At 37.9% G+C, this 27,809-nt stretch overlaps 3 protein-coding genes across 8 annotated transcripts; 1 reads left to right on the forward strand and 2 right to left on the reverse strand.

The window, feature by feature from the left end:
- Positions 1-467: 467 nt before the first annotated feature.
- On the reverse strand, positions 468-5,812 carry LOC147536474 (ras-related protein RIC2-like). The gene is made up of 2 exons (XM_086639513.1): positions 4,265-5,812; positions 468-1,108 (listed from the first exon to the last, which is right to left on the reverse strand). The coding sequence occupies exons 1-2, from the start codon at positions 4,483-4,485 to the stop codon at positions 673-675; spliced, it is 657 nt and encodes a 218-aa protein (XP_086495639.1). The 5' UTR covers positions 4,486-5,812; the 3' UTR covers positions 468-672.
- On the forward strand, positions 5,749-8,401 carry LOC147536475 (Peroxisomal membrane 22 kDa (Mpv17/PMP22) family protein). Of its 2 annotated transcripts, XM_086639511.1 has the most exons (7): positions 5,749-5,806; positions 5,865-6,152; positions 7,309-7,464; positions 7,547-7,679; positions 7,775-7,814; positions 7,948-8,095; positions 8,184-8,401. In XM_086639511.1, exons 2-6 carry the CDS (start codon positions 5,898-5,900, stop codon positions 8,033-8,035), a joined length of 672 nt encoding a protein of 223 aa, XP_086495637.1. In that variant the 5' UTR covers positions 5,749-5,806; positions 5,865-5,897; the 3' UTR covers positions 8,036-8,095; positions 8,184-8,401. The 2 variants fall into 2 exon arrangements, with proteins under 2 accessions (XP_086495637.1, XP_086495638.1); XM_086639512.1 differs by lacking the exon at positions 5,749-5,806 and having other exon boundaries at positions 5,826-6,152.
- Positions 8,402-11,437: 3,036 nt separating this feature from the next.
- On the reverse strand, positions 11,438-20,061 carry LOC147536476 (protein STICHEL-like 4). Of its 5 annotated transcripts, none has more exons than XM_086639509.1 (8): positions 19,690-20,061; positions 19,385-19,451; positions 17,139-19,098; positions 15,371-15,590; positions 14,013-14,552; positions 12,622-13,210; positions 12,309-12,372; positions 11,438-11,699 (listed from the first exon to the last, which is right to left on the reverse strand). In XM_086639509.1, exons 3-8 carry the CDS (start codon positions 19,011-19,013, stop codon positions 11,607-11,609), a joined length of 3,381 nt encoding a protein of 1,126 aa, XP_086495635.1. In that variant the 5' UTR covers positions 19,014-19,098; positions 19,385-19,451; positions 19,690-20,061; the 3' UTR covers positions 11,438-11,606. The 5 variants fall into 5 exon arrangements, with proteins under 5 accessions (XP_086495635.1, XP_086495636.1, XP_086495634.1 ...); XM_086639510.1 differs by having other exon boundaries at positions 17,139-19,090; positions 19,690-19,998; XM_086639508.1 differs by having other exon boundaries at positions 17,139-19,113; positions 19,690-19,998.
- Between the last annotated feature and the right edge of the window lie 7,748 nt (positions 20,062-27,809).

Raw genomic sequence — 27,809 nt, forward strand, 5'->3', positions numbered from 1 at the left:
TCTGGTTTTTAGGCCTTTTCGTCTGGATTTGGAAGAGTAATTTCGCCTTGATGAGGGTTTCTTCAACACCAAATCTTATGTCAAGAAGCTCTTTTCCGCAAAAAAAAAAATTACCAAATTGTAAAAGCAAATTGGTCCACGAATATCTAATATTGGAATTGTAGTCAACCGTTAATAGCTCAGTTGGTAAGGCATGTACTCCTAAACCCTGAAGACCACAGATTTAATTCTCAGCATAGGTGAAATTCAATGTTTATTGAACTTGGGTTATTAAGTAGCGTAAGTAATGCAGCTAGATGGGCTTTAGGCCAATAGTTTAGTTGGGTTTTAGGCTCGTTTGTTTCAAGGTTTAATTCGGTGGTTATCGTACTTATCACATCTTAATGTATCAATGTCGTTGTAATGACTTTGGTAGTCACTTTCAAAAACAGGAACTTACCCATGGCATGAATGCATAATCCAATGTATAATAAAATGAATCTCACATATTTTCTCATACTATTGATCAAATCATCACAGCAAATCAGTCCATTAAAAAGACTAGTTTTTCCCTATTCTTCATCAAAGTTTTTGATATCCTGTTAAAATCTTACATAGAGAATAAAATACAGATAAAACATAACAAAACCAAATTCTTTTTCCACAAATTTTCAACCCTAAGTGATACCCTACTTAAGTCGAGCAGCACCCAACCCTCTTCAAAGACGAAACATCATCTTTAATATTTATTTTCTCACCTTTGGTAGGAACAGCTGAAGCAGATCCATCGTCACCCGTTTCCACTGCCTTCCTACTCACGATACGGTAAATTTGAGTCAAAACTTCAGCAAATGCGTTTTCTACGTTTTTTGCTTCCAATGCAGAGGTTTCCATGAAATATAGAGACTCTGTTTCGGCAAATGATTTTCCGTCTTCGGTTGAGACGGCTACTAGGTGACGTAAATCAGACTTGTTTCCGATGAGCATAACAACAATGTTTGGGTCTGTATGATTTCTTAACTCCTTTAACCACCTTTCGACGCTTTCAAATGTGGCGTGTCGAGTTACGTCATAGACTAGTAGTGCACCAACGGCTCCTCGGTAATAAGCACTTGTAATTGCCCGGTACCTACAAACTCAAAAAAGATTTAAAATTTCGGAAATAATGAATGAACTTCTTCCAAATCGCGTATAATAAAACCAGTTTGACAAAATTACAGATAAATTCAACATAAAGTATGATTTGTGTCAATACGAAAGCTCATCAAGTAGTCCATTGAACATATCCAACACAAACTATACATACGAACAAGGCAAAAAGTCATAAAGTGAATTAAGTTTTAGCATCTCAGATACAAACATATAGAGCTCTATTTGTATAAATCAACTAATCCTAATTAATGTATGTAAGATAACAGATCTTGATAATGGGGAATAGTCTGATCTATCATCTTATATATACTCTAGCCTAATCCACTCTCACTTTTGCAACTGCAAGGCCAACTGATAATTCTCACAGATAGGTCTTGATTCTTGAAAGAGTATAAACTAGGCATTAGAGATGCGACAATGCTGTTACACAAAAAAACCAGCGAAAAGAAAATGCATGATACTATGTTAGTGCAGATGCCGTTAGACTGAAATAACAGCACGAAAGAATGTTGGTGAAATATAGGAGCAGAAAAACGGTGTCACTGTATCACTTTAGCTTGGTGAAGGTATGAAGACACTAAGACAGTAGCAAGTGCCATTCATGATTTATCCATGAAAACATACCCATAAAAACATGCAACTATTCGGAGTAAATATCATATTGAGGAAGACAATTTTTTTTCCTCGTTATTTAGGCCGTAGGATAGAATGAACTAAAAGGGGGTATACATAGACAACAGAACTGGTTTGTGAGAAGTCATTAACTCACTATAGAGTAACATCCCTACGTGAAAGATCTAGGTGTGAAATTTTCCTCTTGGCCCAAAAAAACGTAAGTGATAAACTCGAAAGCTCAATGTTGTCAAAATTGATTTTAATCCCTTTGAAAGTTGACCAGCTTCTCGCTTTCCTTACACCCCATGAAATGGCATGAAGTAATAAAAACCGAAGTTTCTTCCGATTTTTCGGCATTATAGTATTGCCCCACGACCAATACAGTCACTAACAAATCTCGGGGACCCAGTAGTCGTAGTTGCATCAAGTCATCAACAAAAAAGTCCCATAAAACACCAAGTCACCTAACAGAGTAGAAGAAGAAGGTGAACTGATTATTCCTCCTTTTAACATTAGATGCATCACCTTACCCAAATACCTCCACATTTTCTTAAGGTTGTCTATCGTTGTGATCCTCCTCAGGAAGTTGTCCAAACAAAATAGTTCACCTTTAAATGTATTTCTTCCTTCCAAATCTATTGTACCGGAACATGGGAATATGCTGGAGAGAGTCGCATAACAAGATTTGATTGGAAAGCAGGTTTCCAGATTCTCCTATCTTCCTCTATTTAAGGGGAAATCCATTCAAGATCTCAATGAGAGTAGTCATTTCCTCAATGTCCCAATCATCCACGTTTCTTCTCAAACCAAGATCCTAATTAATCTCTTCGTCTATAAGCTCATAACACTAAAAAAACTCGCATCCTTCTTGTCATAGATTGAAAAATATTAGGGATGTACTTGAAGTGGCCTACTTATATGCCAAGTATCCTTTCAAAATTTGATTCAAAGACCTTCTTCCTCTTTGAACAAATTATGCCTGTTGAGCTCCACCAATCGGTTGTAAACGCTACACCATACTGTGCACCCATAAGGGTTTTCCGATTATCATGTCTCCATGCTCCCCAATTAACCCCATATTGCTCTTTTTACTTATGCTAATCCATTAGAGTAACACTATAACCATTGGATAAGTGTGTCTAGTCGTAGTTTGGATATATTTGATTACCAACCCTGGTCGTCTAAAAAGGTTTACATATAGTTCTCCATGCCACTCAACGGATCTTTCACTCCTCCAGCTTATCACTCAAAAGAAAGTTCTTTATCATGATCTCCATAGCCGTAACAATCGATATGGCATCAAAGATAGGTAATAAATCAGTAGTGCCTCTGAAGTGGCTCTAGTGATATGAAATTACGGTCCTTAGAAAGACAATTGCATTTCCATACTGATAACTTTCCATTAATCCTTTCTACCATAGTAACGCACTAAGCTATGAATCTATAACTGCTTCTTAAAGTCTGGGGGTAACCATTTATACTGCGAAAGGAGATGATAAAACACTCAACAACCTAAGATTTCAACCAAAGTTGGCATGTTATTCACTGTCCCAGTAGGATAGATGTTACTCTTAAGATAGTTCACTTTTAGTCCTCAAGATGCTTCAAACAATAAAAGCACTTCTTAAGTTTAGAGACTTGTTCAGTGGAAGCATCTGAGCAAAATAGGGTGGCATCCGCAAACTGTAAGTGTGGAACCAGGGAACCATACCATCCACCATGAATCCTGTCAACCACCCAAAGCTTTATGCTCTTCTGACAAGAAAATTGAGGACGCCTTTTATAACCAAAACCCATTTTTTTGATCGTCGAATAAAGGAACTCCCAACCAATCCTAGCGTACGCCTTTTCTAGTTCCACTTAAACCAAAATGCATGTCTTCTCACTTCTACCATTCTACGGCGGGAGTTAATCAATTCATTAGCTAGCAATACTTCAATAATCTATTTTTTACATAGTTTGTTAAACTGAGTAAAATTTGCAATTATATATTAAACAAGTACCTTTCCTATTTAATCAAATGCTACCTAGAAGATCTCCCATTACATAAGCAAAGAGATACATACACACACACACACACACACACACACACATATATATATATATATATGTACATGAATCTCATCCATTACACGTTGGTACGAAAAATACCACTTAGATCCATCATAGATCATAATTTACCAATCTATGGAGTGCTGCAAAAAAGTATCCCAAACATGGTGCCTTAAGCTAAATCAAACAAAACAATAGATCAATATGAGTAAGGCTCAGTATGTAATTGAACAAAGCAAATAGGAACCAAATCATTCCCAAAACCAGATCACTAGGAAAGCTACTACATTTATACATTATCAGATCTGTATGAATCAAACCCATCACTGAAATCTATTTAAAACCCTAAGTATCTTATCTTTTCAACTCAATATCAAGCAAACAATGATAATGTGAATCTTAAAATTTCATCAAGAATTCAAATACCCAGATCAGTAAAAGCAAAAGTTATAACAAAAGAACTGACCTTTCTTGTCCTGCTGTATCCCAAATCTGAGCTTTGATGACTTTACCATCAACATTTAAACTCCTGGTAGCAAATTCAACTCCAATAGTAGATTTGGACTCAAGACTGAACTCATTCCTAGTGAATCTAGACAATAAATTTGACTTACCCACACCTGAATCTCCAATCAAAACTACCTTGAAGAGATAATCATAGTCATCTTCAGCTTTATAGGCACTCATTGCTACTGTTCTTGAGTTTTATTTTTTTTACTTTCTTCTCTTTTCAGTATGAGATTTGAGAAAGAGAAGAAGATGGTTTTGTTTGTGGCTGTTCTAATTTTGGTCTCTCTCTCTCTCTCACTCACTCTCTCACTCACTCTCTTTTGGTTTTGGTATCCTTTTGATGAGTTTGAGATGGGAAATGGTGAAGACTGTTTGTGTTTGCTTTGCTGGATTCCAAAAGCTAAAAACCACATAGAGGCAAGAAAGGGGAAAAAAAGAGAAGGCTGTCTAGAAAGAGTGTATGGAAAATGACTCCACAATTATGGGTAGAGAGATGTTTCTTTCACCCACCCGGAAAGATTGATGACTAAAGTAGCAATTTGCAGATCACAAATTCAAATAGTTTAGAGCCATTACTTTTGCATAAATGCAATATTGATATATCTAATTTAGTAACATTTTTAGTATAGAAATAGAAACAATTAGCTCTACTTATGTGCATTTTGGTATACAATGGAATTTGAGACATTATTCAAGATGCACGTCGTATATTAATGTTTGTGTCACCTGATGTAAAGTTGAAAATATAGTATATGTAATTCTAGTGTAACGATATTTATGTATCTTCCCTAACGATTTAGCCTTCGTAGAAATCACATATACAGCCCTCAGTTAAGCTACACTATGTGATCTGAAGTGTTGTTCGTCACTTCTCACATGACTGCAAAAAATGCATCAAACCTTTTTTTTTGTTGAGGAATGCATCGGACCTTGGTAAAGAGACACGAGTTCTCTCTAAAATACACAATAGCGCCATGGGCGGCGGGCACCCTATCCCACGTGTTCGATAGCCGTCATTTGATCACCACCGTGAGTGGTGTGAGGTTGGTTACTTTGGAAGCTTAACTTCTCGAGGTACCCGCCTCATACCTAACTTTGAATATCACCCTAACTTAAAGTATGAGTGGCTAATCACGCTCTTCCTCACGTGCCACTCGCACATAGGCTCACTTACACACCCTTCGTTTGTTCCACCGTAACGATTGAGTACCCCCTCGCTCTCAATTGACTTGTCGATATTATACTCTACAAATCGCCCTGCATGTTTCAGGATTTTGTTCATGTTAAGAACTCTAACAAATTGTTCAACAAAAAAAAAGAACTCTAACAAACCAACTCAAAATTTATGGGCATTGGTCAGGGTGAGCACAATCAATTGAGATGCCCAAAGTAGAACTAAAACATTGAGGGAATTCAAAGTGGATGCCCCAAAGGGCTAGCATAGAATAATAAGATTTAAATAGGGGCCGCTTAACCAGATATTTCTCGTCCGCTAGTAGTACTTCCACTATATCAACAAAAAAAAAAAAGTAGTACTTCCACTGATTCGAGCCCAGTACTCCACTGATTCTCTCTCTCTCTCTCTAAAAATGGATGCTTTAAGTGGCAACGGCGGCTTCTGGTGGAAATTCCGATTCCCTTCCAGACGAGGTGGAGCACGACGCCGTTCCAACTCCCGGAGAAGATCCCAGAATACCGGCAGCACCAATGGTGGTGGAGGAAGCAAGTTCAATTTCCCAATGAAGCAAGCCGTGACGGCCGCTTCTCTCGCTCTAACTGGCGACACCATTGCCCAAGTTACCTCTCGTTGGAAGAATCTCGATCGTACTGATTCAGAAAACAAGGTTTAAACATACACTCTCTCTCTCTCTCTCTCTCTCTCTCTCTCTCTCTCTTTAATTGGCTATTTCTTGTTTTTCTTCAATTGGTGAGCACATTTGATTACAAAAATAGAGTTAGGGTTTTGTAACTACAAGAATTAGAATGTTCTGTCTACTTAATGAACTTTTGAGCTATGAGACAGTTATTAGGGTTTAATTGGTGATATCTCTCTATTAAGTTATTAGTAAATCTCACATTTCTTGAACAAAGGTGTTGTTTTTTCACCACTTAATAAGTGTTTGCACTTACTTTTGTGGCATTACAAGTGTTTTACACATTAAGTGCAAAACCAAATACCTTAATTTAGTCAACACCAAGGGACTTACCAAGTAGTTGGGTACGCCACTTATTACTTTAAGACCAATGTGGGATTTAAACTCAAATTTAAAAACCAATTTGGCTCTATACTCTTGCGAAAGACATACGGATTTCGTTATGTATTTCACGTCTAGGCATATAGAATATTGGAACTAGCGAAGTGTCTCTTTCATGTATGGAGTCAATTTATGGCTTCTTCATGAAGAGATGATTGAAACTTGAAATGGTCGTCTTACCGTTATCCCCAGATTGTACTTTCATATGATAAATATCGATGCAATCTCGTTTGGGTCATGATGTTTGACACGATTGCGCAGTATCGACTCCATAAAGGAGAAACTTATCCGTTTTCATACTGTTTTGAGACACTAGCAATGTCGGACCACAAACTCAACTCTTTAACTCAAATGAAATTACAACAATCCAAAGTTCCTATGGAACATGGGGAGTTTGACCTGTTATCCACTCTGGCCACCCCCAAGCCAAAGCTGATCCTCAAGTTACTCAAGTCGACTGTCACAAGCGAATCCTAACCGACTGCCTAGATCCCTCACGGTTAAAATCTTTCATATAATTGTAGCTTAGTGAGACATCCCTTTTTGGAGAGCTGGATGTTAAAGTGAAAAAGTTCTGCCATTTGTTTGATAATTAATTTAACTATAACATGTCCTGGATGTTAAACTGAAGTTCTCGACTTGTCTGTGTTCAAGTTCCTAAGTTTGTTTTGTTGATATCTTACCTTCACATCTATTACTCGAGTTTCAAAAGATCTTGTTGTTGTTAAGTGTTTTTCTTTTTCAGGATGTCCTCTCAACTCTCTTGTCAAATCATGACTGGCTCCGTGCCCTTCGGATGTCTACCTATGGATTTTTGCTGTATGGTCCGGGATCTTATGCCTGGTATCAATTTCTTGATCATTCTCTGCCTAAGCCATCTGTACAAAATTTCTTACTGAAGGTATATTTTGAACCCTCTCAATGAGAGAAGTCTCTTAAATACAGTAACATTTCTCGTTCGTTATAGCTCCCTTCTTTTGCAGGTCACTTTGAACCAGATCATTCTTGGTCCTATTGTGATTGCTGTTGTTTTCGCATGGAATAATTTATGGGTTGGGAAGCTTTCTGAGCTTCCTAACAAGTATCAGAAGGATGCACTTCCTACACTACTCTATGGTGGGTGCCTTTGTAATCTAACTTGCCGTCTCAAACTACACCCCACGTTACTTCGATGGTGTACTAACTATTTCTTCCCTTTGGTTCTCTTCCAGGATTCAGGTTTTGGATTCCTGTTAGTGTATTGAACTTCTGGTACCCTTTTTGAACTCCTCCAATTACTGCTATAGTGCTATGATTTATTATTTCATTCCTTCTTTACCGATTAAATTCATAGCCTCTATAACGAAAGAAAACGAAATTTTCAGTATGGGTTTCTTTTTTGTAGGCTGGTACCTCTACAAGCCCGTGTAGGATTCATGTCAACATGCTCCATATTTTGGAATTTCTACTTGTCATCGACAATGAGCAAGTAATCTCTTCACCAACTCAAATAAACTTGACCTGCAGTCCTGCAGATATTCGAATAGGTGAAGGTATATTTCTTTTGCGCAAATAACTTCAATGGTTCAGAATTCAGAAGTTTCTTTCATGTCTAGAACTAATATGTGTTCCTTGAATCAGGGTTGGATCAGTTCCAAGAGAAACAGTGATGAACCAAGTCCAAATTACTCAGAAAATGCTCATTATACTTTGTTATTTTATTGTCAAAGCAATGCTTATGCCTGTGAAAATGCTGCAAATCTGTGCATGTATCAGGCAGTTTCTTATTTGTTGTATTATTTATATTTAGTTATTATACATTTAGTTATTTATAGTAATTTTTTTTTCGAAAGGTAAAATATGGGTTCGTCTCTCAAATCCTGGAGGGTCCAAACTAACTTGGTGGCGACCCTAACCAATGGTTTTTGACAATTTATAGCAATTCTCTATTGGTCAAATATCAGGGGCAGTGTGCATTCACCATGGATCACCTCAAGTAGTTTCACTAGTTTGTTTTTTTTCTTTACTTCGATGAAAACCAACTCGCGGCAGAGTTAAGCTGATTTTTGGTTCATTTGACTCGGACGTAACTTTTCCGACTTAGGAATAGTTATTTTTATTTCACTCATATTTTTAATTCGTATGCGTGGTTGCTTCCGGTTGATTTTGGTGTACTTCAGTCATACGATTCAAATTGAGATAATAAGATAAAAAAGCGAACACCATCTAAGTTGACACACACAATGCTTTCAACAAAAAAAAAAACTGACACACAATGGAAGCAATGGAAAAGAAGGCACAATAGAAAGAGGAAGGGTGTGCCATTGGGAACCAACAAAGTAGTGGCCCAAAGCAAATTTTGAGAACATTCCTTTTCATGAGTTTGGTTGTGGTGGTATAATGTAGGAGGCGTCAGCTTCATAGCATAACTCAAAGGACTTCAGAGGAAAATCGAGGAAATGATTGAGCGGATGAGTTTCGTCAGTAATATCCTACAGAGAAACATGAATAACCCACCCTCTTCCAGGAAGAATGGAGACTTCCGGTTCTTTCCTTCACTACTCTCAGGCTTGCGTTGATATTTCCATTTATGTGGAATTGTGGCAAATTCAAACATTTAGATCATTTAACTGCTAGGAAGTTTTCAATGACGAACCTGGGATAAGCACAGTAAAGAGTAGCACAAGTGCTTCTGCAGAGGCACAGGACATCGCAAACACAAAGGCAGGGAAATGGAGCAGCGGAAGTGCTAAGGCATGGGTCGGCGCTTGGTGCGCAGGCCTAGTACTTGTAGTAACCGGGGGGCGTTTATCTCGGCCAAGAAAACATAGATTTGAAGCATAAGTCAGGTGGGCATATACATAGGAGGGGGACAAAGTTGCGACGTGGGACTGAATCTTAGTGAATCGTGGCAGTGGGGTCACACTACCACGCCTATTTAAGTTGTCACCAAACGATTTTACCCGCCATCATTGCGGGGTCGTCTCCTGACAACTGCCTTTGGGGGCTGGAGGGGCTACTGCAGGTCACAATGGGATTGCGGGAGCACCGCTTCTTTAGCCTTGATTCTAATTTAGAGTCGTTTGATCGTAATCCTACAGCACAGTCACTTTACTCCACTGACTTTTCAACCGAAGGTGATGACCAATTGTGTGCATTTAAGCTTTTACAGTATTGTAAGTCACCATCACCAATAAGGTGCTTCAGAATACGATTTTCGAGGAAGATGATTTTTAACTTACCGTCTTAAAATGAGATATCATTTCACAATTAGGGTTTGAGTTGGAGAAAGTGTTTTAAATTCACTCTTGTCGAATGACTTTTAGAGGTCTCCCTATTTCTTTTCTTTAATAACCTAATCGTTTAGTTGAATCAACCTACCAATGTATTAGTCATAGAATACTTAGTCGTAGACCTTTGTCTGGTAAAAATGTTTCTGGATGAATGAGATATTGACATTTTAAGTTTCCAACTTAAGGAAATAGCAATAATCCCAACTTCGTCCAACTCGAGGCCAAATACATTTTTCACCTTGGCCTATTGCACATTATCTTCTGTAGAGGAACCGAGTAAAGCCTACTCTACGTTATATGTGATTTAGATGGATCAAGAGAAGATCCAGTCTGTTGTGGACTGGGAAGTGCCGAAGAAGGAGAGAGCATGCAGCCGTGATGAAGCCAGATGCTCGAAGCCATTTTAGATACGCCAAGACAGCTCAGGAGTAGAAAGTGGCCAAAACTATACCCCAAAACTATATTGCAAGCGCCAATCGCCTAGAGACCCTTAACTTTTTTGTGGTCGCTAAGCTAACACTTTCCGCGCTAATAACTTTCTTCCCCGCTAGATCATTCCGGAGATGTGGACAAACGAGAAATCAAAACTCCTGCCACTCCATCGACAATCTCGTCAAGATGGGTCATTTATGCTTCAAGCAATTTGAGGAAATAATCTATAGAAACATACTTGAGATTGAAAAAACACAATAGTGCAGTATTTCTAGTGCAGTATTTCTACATACCTATCATGGTAGTCTGAATTTGCTTCCAACCTGTTTACTTCTGTTTCTTGTACAGAGTTCCTTACCTGCAACTAAATCTGTAAGTAATTTCTTGAATTATCGTAACCCAACAGGAATGAAAGAGACGAAGATCATATGCGTACTGCCCTTTCGCCATATTCGGATTTTCAGGTTGCTAAATTCAACACCTTGTACCAATGTAGGATCCAATACACGGCCAGGTGCCCATGTTAATTATACATTTCAAGTTTTATTTACATAACCAAAGATAAACCTAAGAATCTGTAGAAGTATGAATGAATCAGAAGCAAGGTCCATATGAAAATAAAGGCAGCTCAGCAAGGCACAACTGAACTGCATTCTGGCAGTCCACCCATTTATGAACTCCAGGACGTAAATTTATTTCTAAAATACTGTTTGCCTTGATTATATGCTAGGAGAACACGATACCAAAAGTTCATATGTAAGTGGTGTTTGTTTTTTTCATTGTTTGAGCGTGACTCGTCCGAATCTGGATAGTCTGAATCATTTGGACCCAAAAATAACCCAAACAAGTCAAACAAGAAAAGCTGTCTGAAATTAGACTCGAGTCAGTTCAGACATTGAGTGAGATTTCAGATCTGACATAGAGAGAACGCGAAGTATTGTAGTTAATCGAAAGCAAAGATGTTACAAACCTGGGGGTAGTAAAGATATCAATAGAAGAGTATTCCAGCATCGTTCTTGAGATAAATGAGTTGGATGAAGTATTAGCCAGCAACCCGAGATATGTACTACTGCACTTAATCGCGTGCCTCATATTGTTTTTAGTCTTTTGACACTATATGACAAATTTGCCGTTTTGCAAATTGAAGGGAAAAACGTGCACAGATTTTCATTTGCCACTGTAATCCTTCGTGTAACCATTAAATTAATTGAAAGGGACCAGACTGTTACAATTGACTTCATGAACATCAACCCATCATACAGGTAATACAACTGGTGCAACAGCAACGAAGAGAAGCTTTTAAAGATACAAAAGACCTATCTACCTACAAAGATTTATATTACCTAGGAGATTTAGCGGAAAGACATCTACCACCGGAGACGAGCTTAAACAACGCGCGCGACCTCCTAGTCCTGATTTTCAACCGTGAAAGCTGCAGAAAAATAATTGGCAAATACTCAAGTTGGCTGAAAGCCTATAATAGAAGTGTTCAGGAAACGTACTTCTACAATGCATCTTTATACAATTACAATATCATTACGGAAACAATATAGAAAAGAAATGCAAATAAATAATATGGAAGAATTTAATAGGAGTATGGGACCATATCGTGTTTTTTGAGTTTAGACTTCATAATAACCCTAGTACGTGTAAGAGTTGGTGCTTTACGTTAGTGTTACTGTTGTCATTATTCTCTATTTCATGTTATTTCCGGAGAGTTCTATGTAGGTATGGAGCCGTTCGTAATTCTTGTTCTATTACATTTGTTGCTTCCAACTGACAACCAATGTATATGCATGACTAGAAATCCTAATTCAGTCTAGCTGGGTAGACAGGAGAGAACTTCAAGCTTCAGCAGTCTTAAACATTTTATATGCAAATCAAGACTGAAACCTCCACAAGGGAAATACGTATTTTGGTTTTCCTTTTATATTTTAAATGTGCACCCAAAAATTAAGACGACCATGCAGTTTTTTATTGAATTTACTACCAAACTGCACATAAAGATAATATGTTATTAACATCAAATATCTCTTATTACCTTTCCTCCAGTTACTCTTGATGCCTTCCAACAAAGCAAGCTTCTTGATTTCGGTTCCAGTCTCCTATAAGATTTGACAGTTATCAGGCTTCAGTCGGACGCAAGAAAATTTGTGCCCAAAAGGATGTATTGGTGGAGAACATTAAACCCTTCGAGAATAAAGTAAACTATACAAGACAGAATTACAAAACCCCAAAAAACAGAAAATGTAATGAGAACTTGTAGACTCCATGCCCACTAGTTTTACAGCAAAATTCTGATTTGCATATGTTACTCCAAAATAAGTAGATAGAAATTGTATTAAATTACTTACAAATTTTCTTGCTCAAGCTTCTCAGCTATGGAAATTGCGTGGCTTCTTGACTGCTCATCTCGTTGTGACTCTTCTGCTTGCTTAAGTAAATGTGCCAACGATACCTTGCTTCTTACCAAGCCTTGGCTTTGAGGCTGCTGTCGAATTTTTCTTCTTTCCAGGAGATGTGTTTCTCGTACGTCAACATCTACCAAGCTTTTTCCCGTAATCTGTTTAATGCTATCCAAGTGTCCAGGGCCAGCGGGCTCCCTTGGAGAACCTGCTATTTCAACAATTTCATTCTTGTACCCAACTTCTCTGAGACCTGTATCTTTTGAAACACCTTTGTGATTCCTATCATATCCTGCTTTTGAGATATTGTTTGAGAGAGACTCTTGGAATGTGATTGTTTGAGAAGTACCATCCTCAGAAGATGGTAAGACAGGTGGAATTACACTCTTTCCTTTCACATCTTTCCTTGAACCATATATGATCTCAATTGTGACAGGTGACCCTAGAACACATTCAAATGCCTCTAAAATATGCTCCCTGAACTTTTCAATCTTGGATTTGATTATATGAGAACTGAACGACAATCGCACAGTTAGAGCTGCAATAAAGAAACATTGAGTGGTAAGCAAATTCGAAGATCTCAATGTAATAGTTAAATGCAGATATTATTTCACTTAGAAAAGTTCCTTCTTTGGGGCTAACCAATGCTTTATTAGTATGACTTGAAACGGAGAATGTATAGATAATAAAAAAAAATCGTACATCTAAAAAGAATATACAGAAGGCCAGTTTTGGCTAGAGAAACTTGAGTTATTCTTCAATTTCATATAAATGACTAGTACAGCCATGATACTCGAAACAAATAGGGCAAGTTCAACATTTTGGTTTTCTCATTTTTATCGAGTTACAAGGTTTCTCAGAAAAGCTAGTTTCATTTTCCATATGTAATCCAAATTCCAACAACTCATAACTCCACAATTTGGGTCTATTATTTAGAACTAGATGTATATCTCGTCGAAGAAAAAGAACAAGATGAAGAAAAGTTGATAAATGTAGAGAAACTGGAGATGACAACATTAACCAGTTCAGATTCCTACTTATTCCAGGCAAAATATTATCATGAATATTCACACGAAACTTTATAAGTAAAGCTCCTGTTTAGATTCCTACATATTCCAGGCAAAAGATTATCATGAATATCCACATGAACTTTATCAGTCAATTTCAAAACAGCTCTCGCTTTCCTCATTAAACCCTATTATTGGGTCCAGTATACAAATTTTACCACCAGCACTTGCTTCCACAGGCTAATCCAAACAACAAAGTAAACAGATCAGATGATCAATTGCTTTAGAAGACTGACTATCATAACTGAAACCATGACATGTTCAAGAAATTACCTGCACCAAAGCTGACGGAAACGAGCTTTCCTTCTTCATGCATAAACTGTTTTAGGGCATCGATTTCAATCTTTTCAAGCACAGCCAGCCAAATTATTTCAATATCTTTGCAGTCCTCACCATAAACATGTCCAGCAGTCGCCCTTGTGACATCTGATTTTCGGTTGGGAGTGAAACTAGCATATTTCTTTCCACCAGTAGTACTATCATACATCTTACTATCATGGTAAACTGAGTATCCAGCTCGGGGGTCTCGTGTTATACTAGTAGATAAGCCGAACCCACTATTAGACATCTCAGAAGGCTCAGCTATACCTCGCTCAGCTATATTTCTTCCTTTAGGATTATCTAGGAGTAAGGTACTGCGCTTTAAACTTGTCTCTGCAGAAGAACTAGGCAATGTGTACAGCTTATCAGGAGCAAGTTGAAGCAGGGCAGCTGTTAGCCATGTCAATTTGTCGTTAGATGTTCTCAATTGCTTTTCAGCTTGAGATAGCGTTTTCAGAGCTTGGCGCAACTTCTCCATATCTTCCTTTGATACTGAATAAAGATAAGCTTTCCATCAGTTAGGATAACATTAAAGTTTCAACTAGAGGAAACCGACTTAACTTAAAACACAAGGAATGTCTAGATATTTCCTATCAAAAGTTCATTACAGGATAATAAGGAAAGGAACTTTTTGCATCCAGCAACCAGACATTCACAGAAATACACTGGTACACACAAGTGGAACTGTGGAAGCATGAAGTATGCATGTGAATGTCACTAGATTGCCGTTTAGGTTCCTCTTTACAAATTGCTTCATTATTTCAATAAATCTATGTGACATGGACACATTGGCAAAGGTAACAGTATCAACACCAGCACAAGGTGTCGGGTATGCGTAAATGCGTGAATGAGTTATGTTCTATCTATAGGCCTTTGTACAAATTATATTCTAAATGTTTCAATAAATGTGAACATGGACATTGGTGAGGATAACGTGATTGGACACCACGAGGTAAGTGCAGAAATGCTAAAACAAGGATACAACTTACAACTGCAGCATACGCATTCCTACTTTCTGTAGGAGTGGAGGGAAATGAAGGACATATTCGTGAAGATGGAAAAACAAAATCGTGAAGATCTGGAAGAATCAGTGAAAGCATCCGCTTCAGAAATCAAATTTAATATTTGCATATAGGCTTCAGGATATTAGGAGTTAATGAATTTCAAGATACAAACTTTTATGCCTACTTCTGAGGCATTCTTTATGTAAGATTTTTCTTTAGATACACTTGGAGGGCCCAAACTGTCTCGATGTAAATCAATATGACCAAATTAATATTAAAAAAGGACCAGATGAGATTCTGACGTACATGTTAACCGACGAAAGAACTTCCTCTGTAGCCTTCCCTTAGTGAATACATTACTGCCAGCAAGAATATCAGTTATTATTGCTGCAAGCTGTGACATCAATGTCAATGGGTCCATCCCAGCTTCCACAATCTCTCGTAAGTTTTTCACAGTGTTTACTGTATCTGCTGATAATGCCAAATCAAGTAGGTCTACTAATTTCTCATCAGAGATCAAGCCAACCTGGAGGACGTTGTCGAGAAATATCAGAAGTCTACTGGTTAAGGTGAAATTAACAGTTTGCATTTTATATGTTTTGCCAGCTTTTACAAGCGTAAGATTAGGTATTCAAACTTCTCATCGGAAATGAAGTTTATCTGAATAATATATAGTACTATAGTAGTATAGATGTCTACCTGACTAATAATCTGAGTTTATATATTCAAACATAAGAAATATTTTGAATAATGATCTACTTCAAACTTCTATTTAGAGAAGAGGAACGACAATACTTGGAAGTATTTATTACTATTCCCGAGTATAAGCAGAGTAACTTACGCAAGAGAAACTAAAATATGAGAAGTAACTACGTATATCCAAAATGGGCACCCTTAGTGAAGTACACAGAGGACAGATCTACTGAGAAATGCAAAGTCTGGCTTGCATAGGCAGAATAGTGCATGCAACTTTAAAGTTGCAGCTGAAAAATAAATTTCAGTGTTGCTCACTAAAGAAACCCATCTATGGTAATATGCGGCTTTGACGCCCAAGATGCAATCCAGCATGATCGAATGAGCATATTACAATAGATCAACATATTTCTCCAATCACATGTCAATAGTTACTAATGAAAAGCTTTTGTATGGGAGACAAACAAAGAAACTCAATCAGAAATATGTTGCAGCATAATATGTCAATGAAAAGTTAATTCGCGATATTTTGAAATAAGTGACTTTTATAGCAGCACCTCAAGTGTAACCAACATGATTGCATAAGCATATTATGATAGATCAACATATTTCTCCAATTACAGGTTGATATTTGCTAATTAAAAGCTACGTATGGAAGACAAACGAAGGAAACTTAATCAGAAATGTTTTTGCTGATAGCAGCCTTCCAGCAATAAAAATCACTTAAGAATTTAATGAATACAGATTCAATCAACACTGTCATTGCATGTAGCATGAAGCCATGAAAATAATAGCCGGACACTAGATCGGATCTATCGGATGTCGAGTATTCGGATATCCATTGACAAGAAAATAATCGAACGTAGAAATTTCGAATATTTCAAGATACAAACTCATGACTAAGAAGTGTCAATCACAAATCTAAGGACCAACAATCATCCTATTGTTTTTTTTGGCATAGATACACTTTGTAAAGTTGAGATTACTTTGATCACCTCCGAAATAAGTGAAAAAGCTCAACCAAGGAAAAATGAAGCAGAAGACATGAGGATTAAGACGAAGACTATGTTAAATCATCAAAACCTAGTCTCAACGATAGAATCTTAATTTCTTGAGTACCATATAGCGAAGCTATAAAGATGGTGGTGCAATGGCATAGGCCGGTTGGAGGTCTTTTCGTTAAATCTCTCTATAATCTTATTCAAGTTATTATAGCAACATTTGATATAACACATGATTCAATGCATGATGAGTAAAAGATTCAGCAGATTCAAACTTCCTAAGTATATAATATCCTATAAATAATGAAAAAGACCAAAGCTGCAAAGTTATAACTTATAACAAAAAGAGTTTGAGCAGCATAAAAAGATAAAGAACTTACAAGCTCCTGAACTAGTGGAACTGCGATTCTCTGACCAATCAAACTCAGTTGCTCAAGCATCATCTGGGCATCCCTCAAAGATCCATCTGACCGTGATGCAATAAGCTTTAATGCATCCTTGTCAATTTCTAGACCTTCTTTGGTTGCAATTGACTGCAAAGTATATATAACATCTGCATCCTTCAACTTCGGAAAAAAGAATTTCTGGCACCTGGATATTACTCGATGTGGCAAATGATCTAGATTTGCACTAATAAGGATAATAACTACATGTCTGGGTGCTCTATCAATGACCTTCAAGATACCACTCCATGAATCAAGAGGCAATGTATCACAATCATCACAGATAAACACTCTATACTGGGAATGCAATTCTGATATCATCGTACTGTCAAACATGTCCATACCACTACCGAAGTCAAAATTGCCGACTGGACCAACTTCCCTCACATTGCGGCTCTTACCCAGATCATGTGAGATGCATGAATTGCACGACCCGCAAGGTTTCTGATGCTCTGAGGATTGGCAATTCAAAGCTCTGGCAAATATGCGAGCACAGGAAGTTTTACCTGCGCCAGGAGGACCATAGAAGACATAAAGAAACCCGACTTTTTTCTTTAAGACGGCATTTAAAAGAGCTTGTGCGACCAAGTTTTGTCCCATTAGATCCTTGAACGTCCGTGGAGCGTATTTCTGTGTCAGACTTTGGTGACTACCATGTCGGCATCCAGAAGACCTTTGGTGATCTGACAGAGCTTCAGAGGCAAGATCAGAATCTACATCATGCTTCAAATTATGATCTGCAAAGATGCCTAGCTCCCCTGAGTAATCATGCATCCAAGCAGCATTATCAGTGATCCCCTGAGATCCTGATCGCTCAAGTAGCAGAGGCACTGCTTCAGCATGAAACTTACCAGATGAACTTGAGGATTCAGATCCAACTGCCATATCGACGGCATCCTTCCTATAAGGAAGCGTACCTCCTTTTCTTAACCTGGACTCAGTAAACCCACAAGATAAACCACGACCTGCTAAGTCTATAAATGATTTACCTCTATGGTGAATTCTAGACCAATTCCAAGGAATTCCACAACCATTTTGAGGCCCCTCCGTGACGCCCAACTTCGTGTCATCTCCCCTTTCCTCTCTACCTTCCATGGACCGATGGGCTAGTAAATCAGAAACGCCGGACACTTCACTCTGACCTCCAAAACCTCTTGAGACAACAGAATCCCGACTTCTCCTCAAACCTGGAGACCTACGTTTCTTCCCCCTGCATGACTGGTTATGATAACTAAGATTGCTGGCTTCTGGTTCCTCATTGGTCCTTTCTTTTTGTTTGCATCTTCTATGACAGTGAGCATTAGGAGAGTATCCTTCATCAGTATCCATAGAGAACTCATTTAGCTGCTCTTTAAGGGATTTAAGATGGATATTCTGGCTTTGCTTCGCCTTCCTTGACATCCTCTGCGAAAAACTCTGGCCATCTCCTGAAGTCTTCTCTGCATATTCTAATTGATCACTCCGGCGACTTCGTCCACTGAGCTCTCTTTCTCCTCCCTCATCTCTAACACCATCTGTAGTACTATTAGAAAGCAATCTTTCACCATTTCCAAAAATGAAATCTTCAGCAGAAACTTTTGCTGTTGTTATACTTGCAGTCGGCAGTTTTCTAGCTTCCCCACGACACCCGAGTCCCCCATCAGACCTTCTCCTTCCATTTTGAACTGTGGATTCCTTTTCAAGTTTCCTGGGCAAATAAGAACGCCACGAAGGGGGACTAGTAGAAGGATCTCTAAGTGATCTAGACCTCTGAAGTACAACTAAATCCCTCGCAAGTGACCTTCCAGCCAAAATAGGGCTTTGTCTATGCATATGGTTCCTCAAATGAATACAATTTGTCAAATGTACATGGTTTTGAAGATGATTTCCAATACCCTCGTTCTCATTTTCTGGAATCCTACCATGAATATCCCTAGTCATGATCAGAACATAATCAAATTCCTCCGAACAGGAATATACCGTTCATAGTTGATCAAAAGAACAAAATGAAGAAGAAGAATCCAGCATTTTCGTTTCATTTTGTCTTTTGGTTTCCAAAGAGGATCTCACTCCTTCCTAAGTCGTGTTAAAATTCATTTACTACCATCCCTAATATGGAATAACTCGTCATAACGAAGAACATAGAAGTATAGAACTAAAACATGCAAAATTTCTGCAGAAATTTCAAGATTAAAGCTTCAAACCTGAACTTTTACTTCAATCTCCGAAGAACAAAACAAACTTTAGCAATCCGAAAAGAAAATATCTAATCTGAAAGCAACAAAACAAAGAAAAGAAAATTAATACTGAAAAAAAAAAAGTTACTTCAATTTCTAACTCAACAGTTCAAAATTCAAATAGCAACAAAGTAATCGCTTCAACTATCATACTCTCACTTTGTTATCTATCTTCTCCAAACCCCAAAAATTTCACCATTTTTGAAGATACTGATAGATTGCTAGTGATAAAGTGAGAGATAGAGAGAGAGAGAGATAAAGAAGTGAATCACCTAAATGAAGTCCAGAGAGATAAAGGTTTCTACTGTTTTTGATCAGATCTGCCTGTTAACTCATAAAACATGAGACGAGGGTTTCTTTTCCCGCTAATGTTAGAGAGAGAAAGTAGAGAGAGAAAGTGGATAGAGAGAGAGAGTGAATTTGATCGACGAACAGGGAGATATATATGGTCCGTTATCTGCTGAAACGGGAATCTTTTGCTGATTAATAGAGAGAGAGAGAGATAAAATTAACAAGGAAATCAGCAGTGGCCGCAATCATATTTAAGAGGGCATATATAGTGTATAACGGTGGAGGTCCACGAAATATTAGGAAAGGCACCGAATGTATTTAAAACAAACAAACGCCCCCACCTCCAGTCACCTGAGAATAATGTGTATTGGGGTGGATTTATGATGCTTTATTGTCTGTCACACCATTATTTTTATCCTTTCTAAAAATGTAAATAATGGTACTACATATACTACACATAGTCCAAAAATGTTACCGTTTTACAAAAAAACAAAACAAAAAAAAAAAGTTAGAATTTCATGATAACGTCAAAATTCTACCTTTTCATTTTTTCGAAGTCCTACACTACCATTTTTTATTTACGCATATAACAGGTTTAGAAAAATTGTCATTATCGACGACTTTTAATATCTTGTTTAGATTTTTCTTTCTTCACCTCTTTCGACTGCTTCTTTTAATCAGTATACAACTTTTTCTTTTTGAGACAGAAAAAAAGACAAATTATTTGTTTACCTTTTCTGATCTTTTTGTGGTCGATTTCATTGACATCTTCTTTACTTAGCTCAATGGGGATAATGTGTGTAAGATAAGTGTGTTATGTCATATGGAGATCATCTTTGTTAAAAACATAAACATATATAAGCATAACATAAACAATCTCACCATTTTGTAGTTTGACTAGAAAGTATTGTACTCTGATTGGAAAATTCTTTTTAGATAGTCCAAGACTAAATTCCATGTAACAATCTCACCTTGTGATATGATCAAAGGACTAATCCAAGGCTAAATTCCATGTAACACTTGCAAACATGGTGAAACCGACTAAAGTAACTATGGTTTCAAAATTCTCTCTACGAAATCTTGATTTTTTTTTCTATTTGTTGTAGGAAACAAAAAACAAGTTTTTAAGTTGGGAATTGTCTGTAGAGTTCGTACATGCTGAAGGAAAAAAGTAAGCTCTACTTAATTACCTGAAATTAGATGAGGATCACGGTAATAAGTGGGGATTTTGATGTCAGGATGTTATATTTGTAGAGAAAAATTAGAAAAATTCAATCTGGGACATAATTGATAATTCAGATTATTCTTCGAGTAATTCCGCCCATGTGTGGATGATATATTCATAGTAAGGTACATGCTCAAGATATTTTAACCAAAGTCTAATCTCACTTAAGTAGATAGATAAAATCTCCCTTGACCATGGCTTAGGTTGGGTTTTCCTAAGTTTCACCTTTGTCTCTGTAAGTTGTTATCATGTTATTAGAATCTTATGACAAAACGACAGGAGCCGGAAAAGCGAAAAGTCCGACAAACATGCTTTAGGTCCGGCTAAAGGCATCGACCAAATTGTTATTTGCAATAGGTATCTATTAGCGCGGGGCGCGGTTTGGGTTAGGGATCTTAGTATTAGTATGAATCGAGTGTGTAGTGAGTGTATATGTATTTGAGAGTGATGTTGAGGTTATAATTGTAATTGAGTCTAACTTTGGTTTATTATAAATACAACACAATCCCTACATTGTAGGGTATCTTGACTCAACTCTTCTCATGGTATCAAGAGCCACCAATCCTTAAAAGTTTTTTTTTTGTTTTCAGTGCCTTCTTCTTCTTTCTCCTCCTCACCCTACTGTCTTCTTCTTCTTCTTCTTTGTCTCTCAATCATGGTCGATATTCCTATTCAAGCAACCTCTCCACCTACTTTCTCTTCTCCCTCCCCCTCTTCTTCTTCTTCCTTGACAACCTTTCCCTCCCTCACCAACATCTCTCATCTTGTTTCCATTAGACTTGATAATACTAACTACCTTCTTTGGAGAAGCCAACTTCTACCTATTCTTCATTCACAGGATTTGTTTAAGTTTGTTAATGACACTTTTCCACCACCACCTGAAACCATTCCTTCTCCTGAATCTTCAACCCCTCTTCCTAACCCAGACTTTGTTTATTGGTATAGGGTGGACCAAATGTTATTGTCTTGGCTGAATGCCACACTTACAGAACCAGTTCTCTCTCAGGTTCTTGGTCTCACTTCATCTAGAGCTGTGTGGGATGCTCTTGAAAGGTCCTTCTCCTCTCTTAACTCAGCTAGGCTGATGAATCTCAAACTGCATCTTCAAACAACAAAGAAAGGAAACCTCTCTGTCTCTGATTATCTCCTTCGAATCAAAACCATCTCTGATTCCCTAGCTGCTATTGGACATCCTGTTTCAAATGATGAACTTGTGCTTCTTGTTCTAGCTGGTCTAGGACCAGACTTTGAAGGCCTAATTACTTCTATCACAACTCGTACCATTCCCCCATCTTACTCTGAGCTAAACTCTCTCCTTCTCACTCATGAATGTCGCCTTCAAATGCTTAGCTCCACTACCCCACAACCCACAACCCTTTACTCCTCTGTTCAACCCTCTGTTCGTTCTTATAATCCTTCTTACTCTCGAAACAATAGAGGCAGAGGCTCAAATAGGTCTGGGGGGTCGTGGTAGACACTCGAACAGAGGAGGTTACTCTCGTACCTCTGTTCTTGGCCCTCCTCTAGATCGATTTCCTTTAACTTGTCAATACTGTGGTCGTATTGGCCACTTTGCTCGCCAATGCTATAATCTGCTTCGTCCTCAAGAACTCAATCAATCATTTGCTGCTCTTGGAATTGACTCCATCAATGCTGATCCTTACTGGTATGTGGATTCAGGTGCAACCTCTCACATTGCTGCAGACACTGTTTCATTGGCTTCTCGATCGGACTCGATTCCTCCAGAGAGTGTTATGGTGGGAAATGGTCAGTCAGCCTCTGTTAGTGGAGTTGGTAACATTCTTCTTCCCTTTACTAATGTTGTTCTTAAGAATACTCTGTTTGTTCTCACATTTAAGAAAAATCTCATTTCCATCTCTCGTCTCCTTCATGATCTGAACTGTCTTGTGATGTTTCATAAACATGGTTTCTTTGTTCAGGATCTTCTCACAAAGAAGATACTTCTCGCCGACACGATTAGTGATGGCCTCTTTCGCCTCTCTCCTGCTTCAGCTTCAAAATCTCCTCAATCCTTCTTTGCTCAATCACTAACTCCTGGTTCAAAAGCTTCTCCAGAGATTTGGCATCGTCGTTTAGCTCATGTTAATCTTCAAAGTTTCAAGAATCTAGTTAATCAAAAAATTTTACCATTAAGTAGTACTGTAATCAAGGATTTTAAATGTGTTGACTGTATTTCAGGGAAACATCATCGTTTTCCCTTTTATCCTGTAACTCATTTATCATCTAATCCTAATGAACTTATCCATTCTGATCTATGTGGGCCTTCACCTGAAATTTCTAACAGTGGGTTTCGATTTGTCCTTCTGTTTATTGATGATTTTACTCGTTATACTTGACTTTTCTTCCTCCATCACAAGTCAGAAGTTTCCAATGTTTTTAAACAATTCAAAACCATGGTGGAAAAACAATTCTCCCATCCCATTAAAATTCTCCAATCCGATGGTGGAGGGGAATATATAAACAATGATTTGTCCAATTTTCTCTCTCAACATGGAATTATTCATCGTTGCACTTGTCCTCACACCCCTCAACAGAATGGGGTGGCAGAGAGAAAGATTCGTCATCTTGTTGAGACTGGGATTTGTCTTCTACATCGAGCCTCTGTTCCTCTCAAATTCTGGCCTGATGCCTATCAAACAGCCATTTTTACAATAAATCGATTACCATCTTCTGTCCTTAATGGTCTGTCACCTTTTCAAAAGCTATTTAATTCAAAACCAGACTACACATTACTTCGTTCCTTCGGATGTCGTTGTTACCCTCTGCTTTCTCCATATAGATCGAATAAACTTGATTCGAAGTCTAAACCTTGTATTTTTATTGGTTACAGTACTCAACACAAGGGGTATCGATGTTTAGATGAGAAATCATCCCGTGTTTACATCTCACGAAATGTAATTTTCGATGAGCTCTGTTTCCCCTTTGCTTCTTCTTCTCCAAATTCAAATTCGATAAACCCTAATTTTCCTCCTCCTGTGTCCCTCTCTTGGTCTATACCCTCTTCTCCTTTTAATCCGTCTGTCCGTTCTTTTACACCTCTACCGTTGGATCCGTCTGGACCACGCCTTAATTCTTTTAATCGGACCGTTAATGATGTTACATCTCAACCGTTCATTACTTCTGGACCACGCGTCTCTCCTCCACTACCCAACTCAGCTGTGGTCCCAACAAACTGCCAACATACAGTTGTGATTCTACGCGACCCACCTCTCCCTCATTCTTCTGCTGACTCATTAATATCGTCAGACCCTGTGGTCCATCATCTGGACCATCGTCCTCCTTTGTCTCCCACCACTTCACATGTTCATCCTTCTGTCTCTCATATCTCAGCGGAAACAGAGGATGTTCCCTCTGATCAACCAGTCCAACCACCACCTCCGTTACCCTCGCCCTCCACTACCATCCCTTCTAAGCATCCAATGATCACTCGAAGCAGAGATGGCACTCGAAAACCAAAAATATTAATCACCACTACCTCTGATTGTGTAAGTAAAGACAACAGTCTATTTGAACCCTCTTCCTTTACTCAGGCCATTAAGTATTCTCACTGGCAACTGGCCATGAATGAAGAAATTAAAGCCCTACAAAAGAACAACACATGGGTTCTTGTTCCAAGAGATCCCTCTATGAACCTAGTCGACTGTAAATGGATCTACAAAGTAAAACAGAGAGCAGATGGTTCGATAGAACGCTATAAGGCTAGATTAGTGGCTCGAGGATTTACACAACAACATGGTGTTGATTATGAGGAAACGTACAGTCCAGTTGTTCGTCCTGCTACCATTCGAGCTGTTCTCTCATTGGCAATTTCAGGTAATTGGTCTATTCGTCAATTAGACGTAAAGAATGCTTTTCTAAATGGTGAGTTAAATGAATTGGTGTTCATGAATCAACCACAAGGGTTTCTTGATTCTCAATTTCCAAATTATGTATGCAAATTGAATAAAGCCCTCTATGGTCTTAAACAAGCACCTCGTGCTTGGCATCATAGATTCAGTTCATTTTTGCTAAAATTAGGGTTTAAACACTCTATCTCAGATCCCTCAATGTTCTATTTCAAGTCATCAAATGCTCTCATTATTTTACTCTTATATGTTGATGACATTATTGTCACTAGTTCTTCCTCTTCTACCTTGAACTCTGTTATTCAAAAACTCAAGAATGTGTTTGATATGACGGATATGGGTGACCTCAATTTCTTCCTAGGCATGGAAGCCTTTCGAACTTCGGAGTCTTTACTTCTAACACAGAAGAAGTATACTAATGATCTTCTTCAGAAGTCTGGTCTACAGAATTCCAAGCCTACTACCACTCCAGTTCCAACAGGGTCCAAGTTATCTAAGAATGATGGAGATCCATTACCAAATCCACAAATCTTCAGAAGCTTGGTGGGAGCACTCCAATATCTCACTCTCACACGACCAGACATTGCCTATGCTGTTAATCAAGTCTCTAAATTCATGAAATCACCAACAACAACCCATCTTTCAGCTGCCAAAAGAATTTTGAGATACTTAAAAGGTTCAATTGGTGAAGGTCTATGCTTTAGAAGAGCTTTAGAATCTCCCATTATTGGGTTTTCAGATGCAGGCTGGGCTGGTTCTCCAGATGACAGAAGATCAACCTCTGGTTCCTGTGTCTTCCTTGGTCCTAACTTAATTCTTTGGACATCCAAGACTCAACCAACAGTAGCTCGATCATCCACAGAAGCAGAGTATAGAGCTGTATCTCACACAAGTGCTGATCTCATTTGGTTACAAAACTTCTTGGCTGAACTTGGGGTTCCTGTTTCATCTCCTCCAATGGTGTTCTGTGACAACATTAGCACCACCTATCTTGCTGCTAATCCAATCCTGCATTCTCGAACTCGACATGCTGCCATTGACTTCCATTTTGTGAGAGAAAGGGTCAGCCAAGGTAAATTACAAGTGAAATATACACCAAGTAGCTCTCAAATTGCTGATATCTTCACCAAAGGTCTCTCCACATCTCGGTTTAATGAATTGAAGTTCAAGCTCTCACTCACTAATGGACGTTCGGCTTGGGGGGGGGGGGGGGTATTAGTATGAATCGAGTGTGTAGTGAGTGTATATGTATTTGAGAGTGATGTTGAGGTTATAATTGTAATTGAGCTAACTTTGATTTATTATAAATACAACACAATCCCTACATTGTAGGGTATCTTGACTCAACTCTTCTCACTTAGCACCCGACCCCCTTTGTCCTAATTTCATTTTTCATCCTCTTTGTGTCTTCTCCTTCTTATCATCATTATCACACCATCATGGAAACAACCTTGATTCCAAACCCATCATCATCGATCCACAACGAGGAGTTAGAAAAAGAAAGAACTTCGTTTAGAAAGAGAAAAATAGTAAGACCATCGTGAAAAGAACCTTGATTCAAACCCTCATTCTCTTTCTCGAAATCCAAACCCTCATTTTCTTGATTCAAACCCAATCAGACCTGTCTAAATCCGGGGGATTGCTTTGGGTCTCGGACAGATAGATTCGTGTCCTTTATACCGGGATGCCAATAAGTGTTTGGAGACGAAGGAGATTGACTAAGGTCAATATCATCTCCGAGTGCGAATAGCATTTTGGCCAGGGGCTTTTAGCGCCTCCCATATGCTTTTAATTCTTTACTTCCTTCTAATTTTAGGCTAGCTCTGCATCCATTTTTCTTTTCTTTCTTTGTTAAAAGAATATTTTGTAGTTGTACTTGGAAATTATAAATTATAAAGAAGAAAGAAATATATTCTATTGGGACCTCATAGTCAGGAGTGACCCACGCACCAAAACGTGCAACCTTAAACTCCAAATTAACCAATATTTTATGCTTTCTTTATTACTTTTCTCTCTCTTTATAATCTAGAAGTAGTTCATCAACTTTTTCTTAGAGTTCAATTTACTCTTGGATTCTGCATAAACCCTTTTTTCCTTTTTAATATCTAATGATATGGAAGTGTACTTTGGCATTCATCCTTTGGCATTCATGCCTTCTCTGATCTTTTACTTTTGAAATATATGTGGGGCTTCATATTATTAATTAATCTCATCTTTTATTATAATCTACATTTTCTCTAAACAGCGGCGCTCAAATATAAAATATTATTGACTAATAAGTAAAAGAAACAACCACAAGAGCGAAAGATTTATCGAAGTAAGGGAGATAAACGAGGTCGGAGAAAAAGTGAAAGACATAAAAGTAAAATAACAAAGTCCTAAGCAAAATCTCTCCAACTAGACTTCAACGTATTCGTTATCTGAAAATGTTACTTTAACTGTATAAATTTCAACTACTTTGACCACATTCATAATAGAAATTCAAGTAATTATTTGTGTTCATGTCCGATGGATTTTGGGAAGAATAATTTTGATGTTTTAAATTCATACCGCTAAGGATTATTACAACTTAAGAATGCAAACGGTGAACTATCTAATCAAATATGATTATACTCGTACGTGACTTTGATAAGTTTTTGCTAAGATATTTGATGGAATTCTCTTATATAATTTAACTATGATATCGGACAACTTCATTATGACTATAGGTCTTTTCTTATTGAACTGTGCTAATCTCTATTGGCAGATTAATGGAACTAATAATAGACGATAATAATAGGATATCAGATAATTATCAGTTGGCAAACTGTCATATATCCGAAACCTACAAGGAGATATTGAATAAGAAGAGTATATTTGAATTCGAATTGGGTATATAAAGTTTCGATAGTTTTCACTAGTTACATACAAACTCGAAATGTATACTAGATTTCTCTCCCATGAAATTGCTCAAAAGAGAACTTCATTTGAGCTTAATATGTCTAGGAAGAGAGTGACAATCTCATCGTTT

Source organism: Eschscholzia californica, unplaced genomic scaffold, assembly GCF_041429995.1.
Source record: "Eschscholzia californica isolate CP2 unplaced genomic scaffold, dmEscCali1.0.p SCAF_5, whole genome shotgun sequence".
Taxonomy (NCBI): Eukaryota; Viridiplantae; Streptophyta; class Magnoliopsida; order Ranunculales; family Papaveraceae; genus Eschscholzia; species Eschscholzia californica.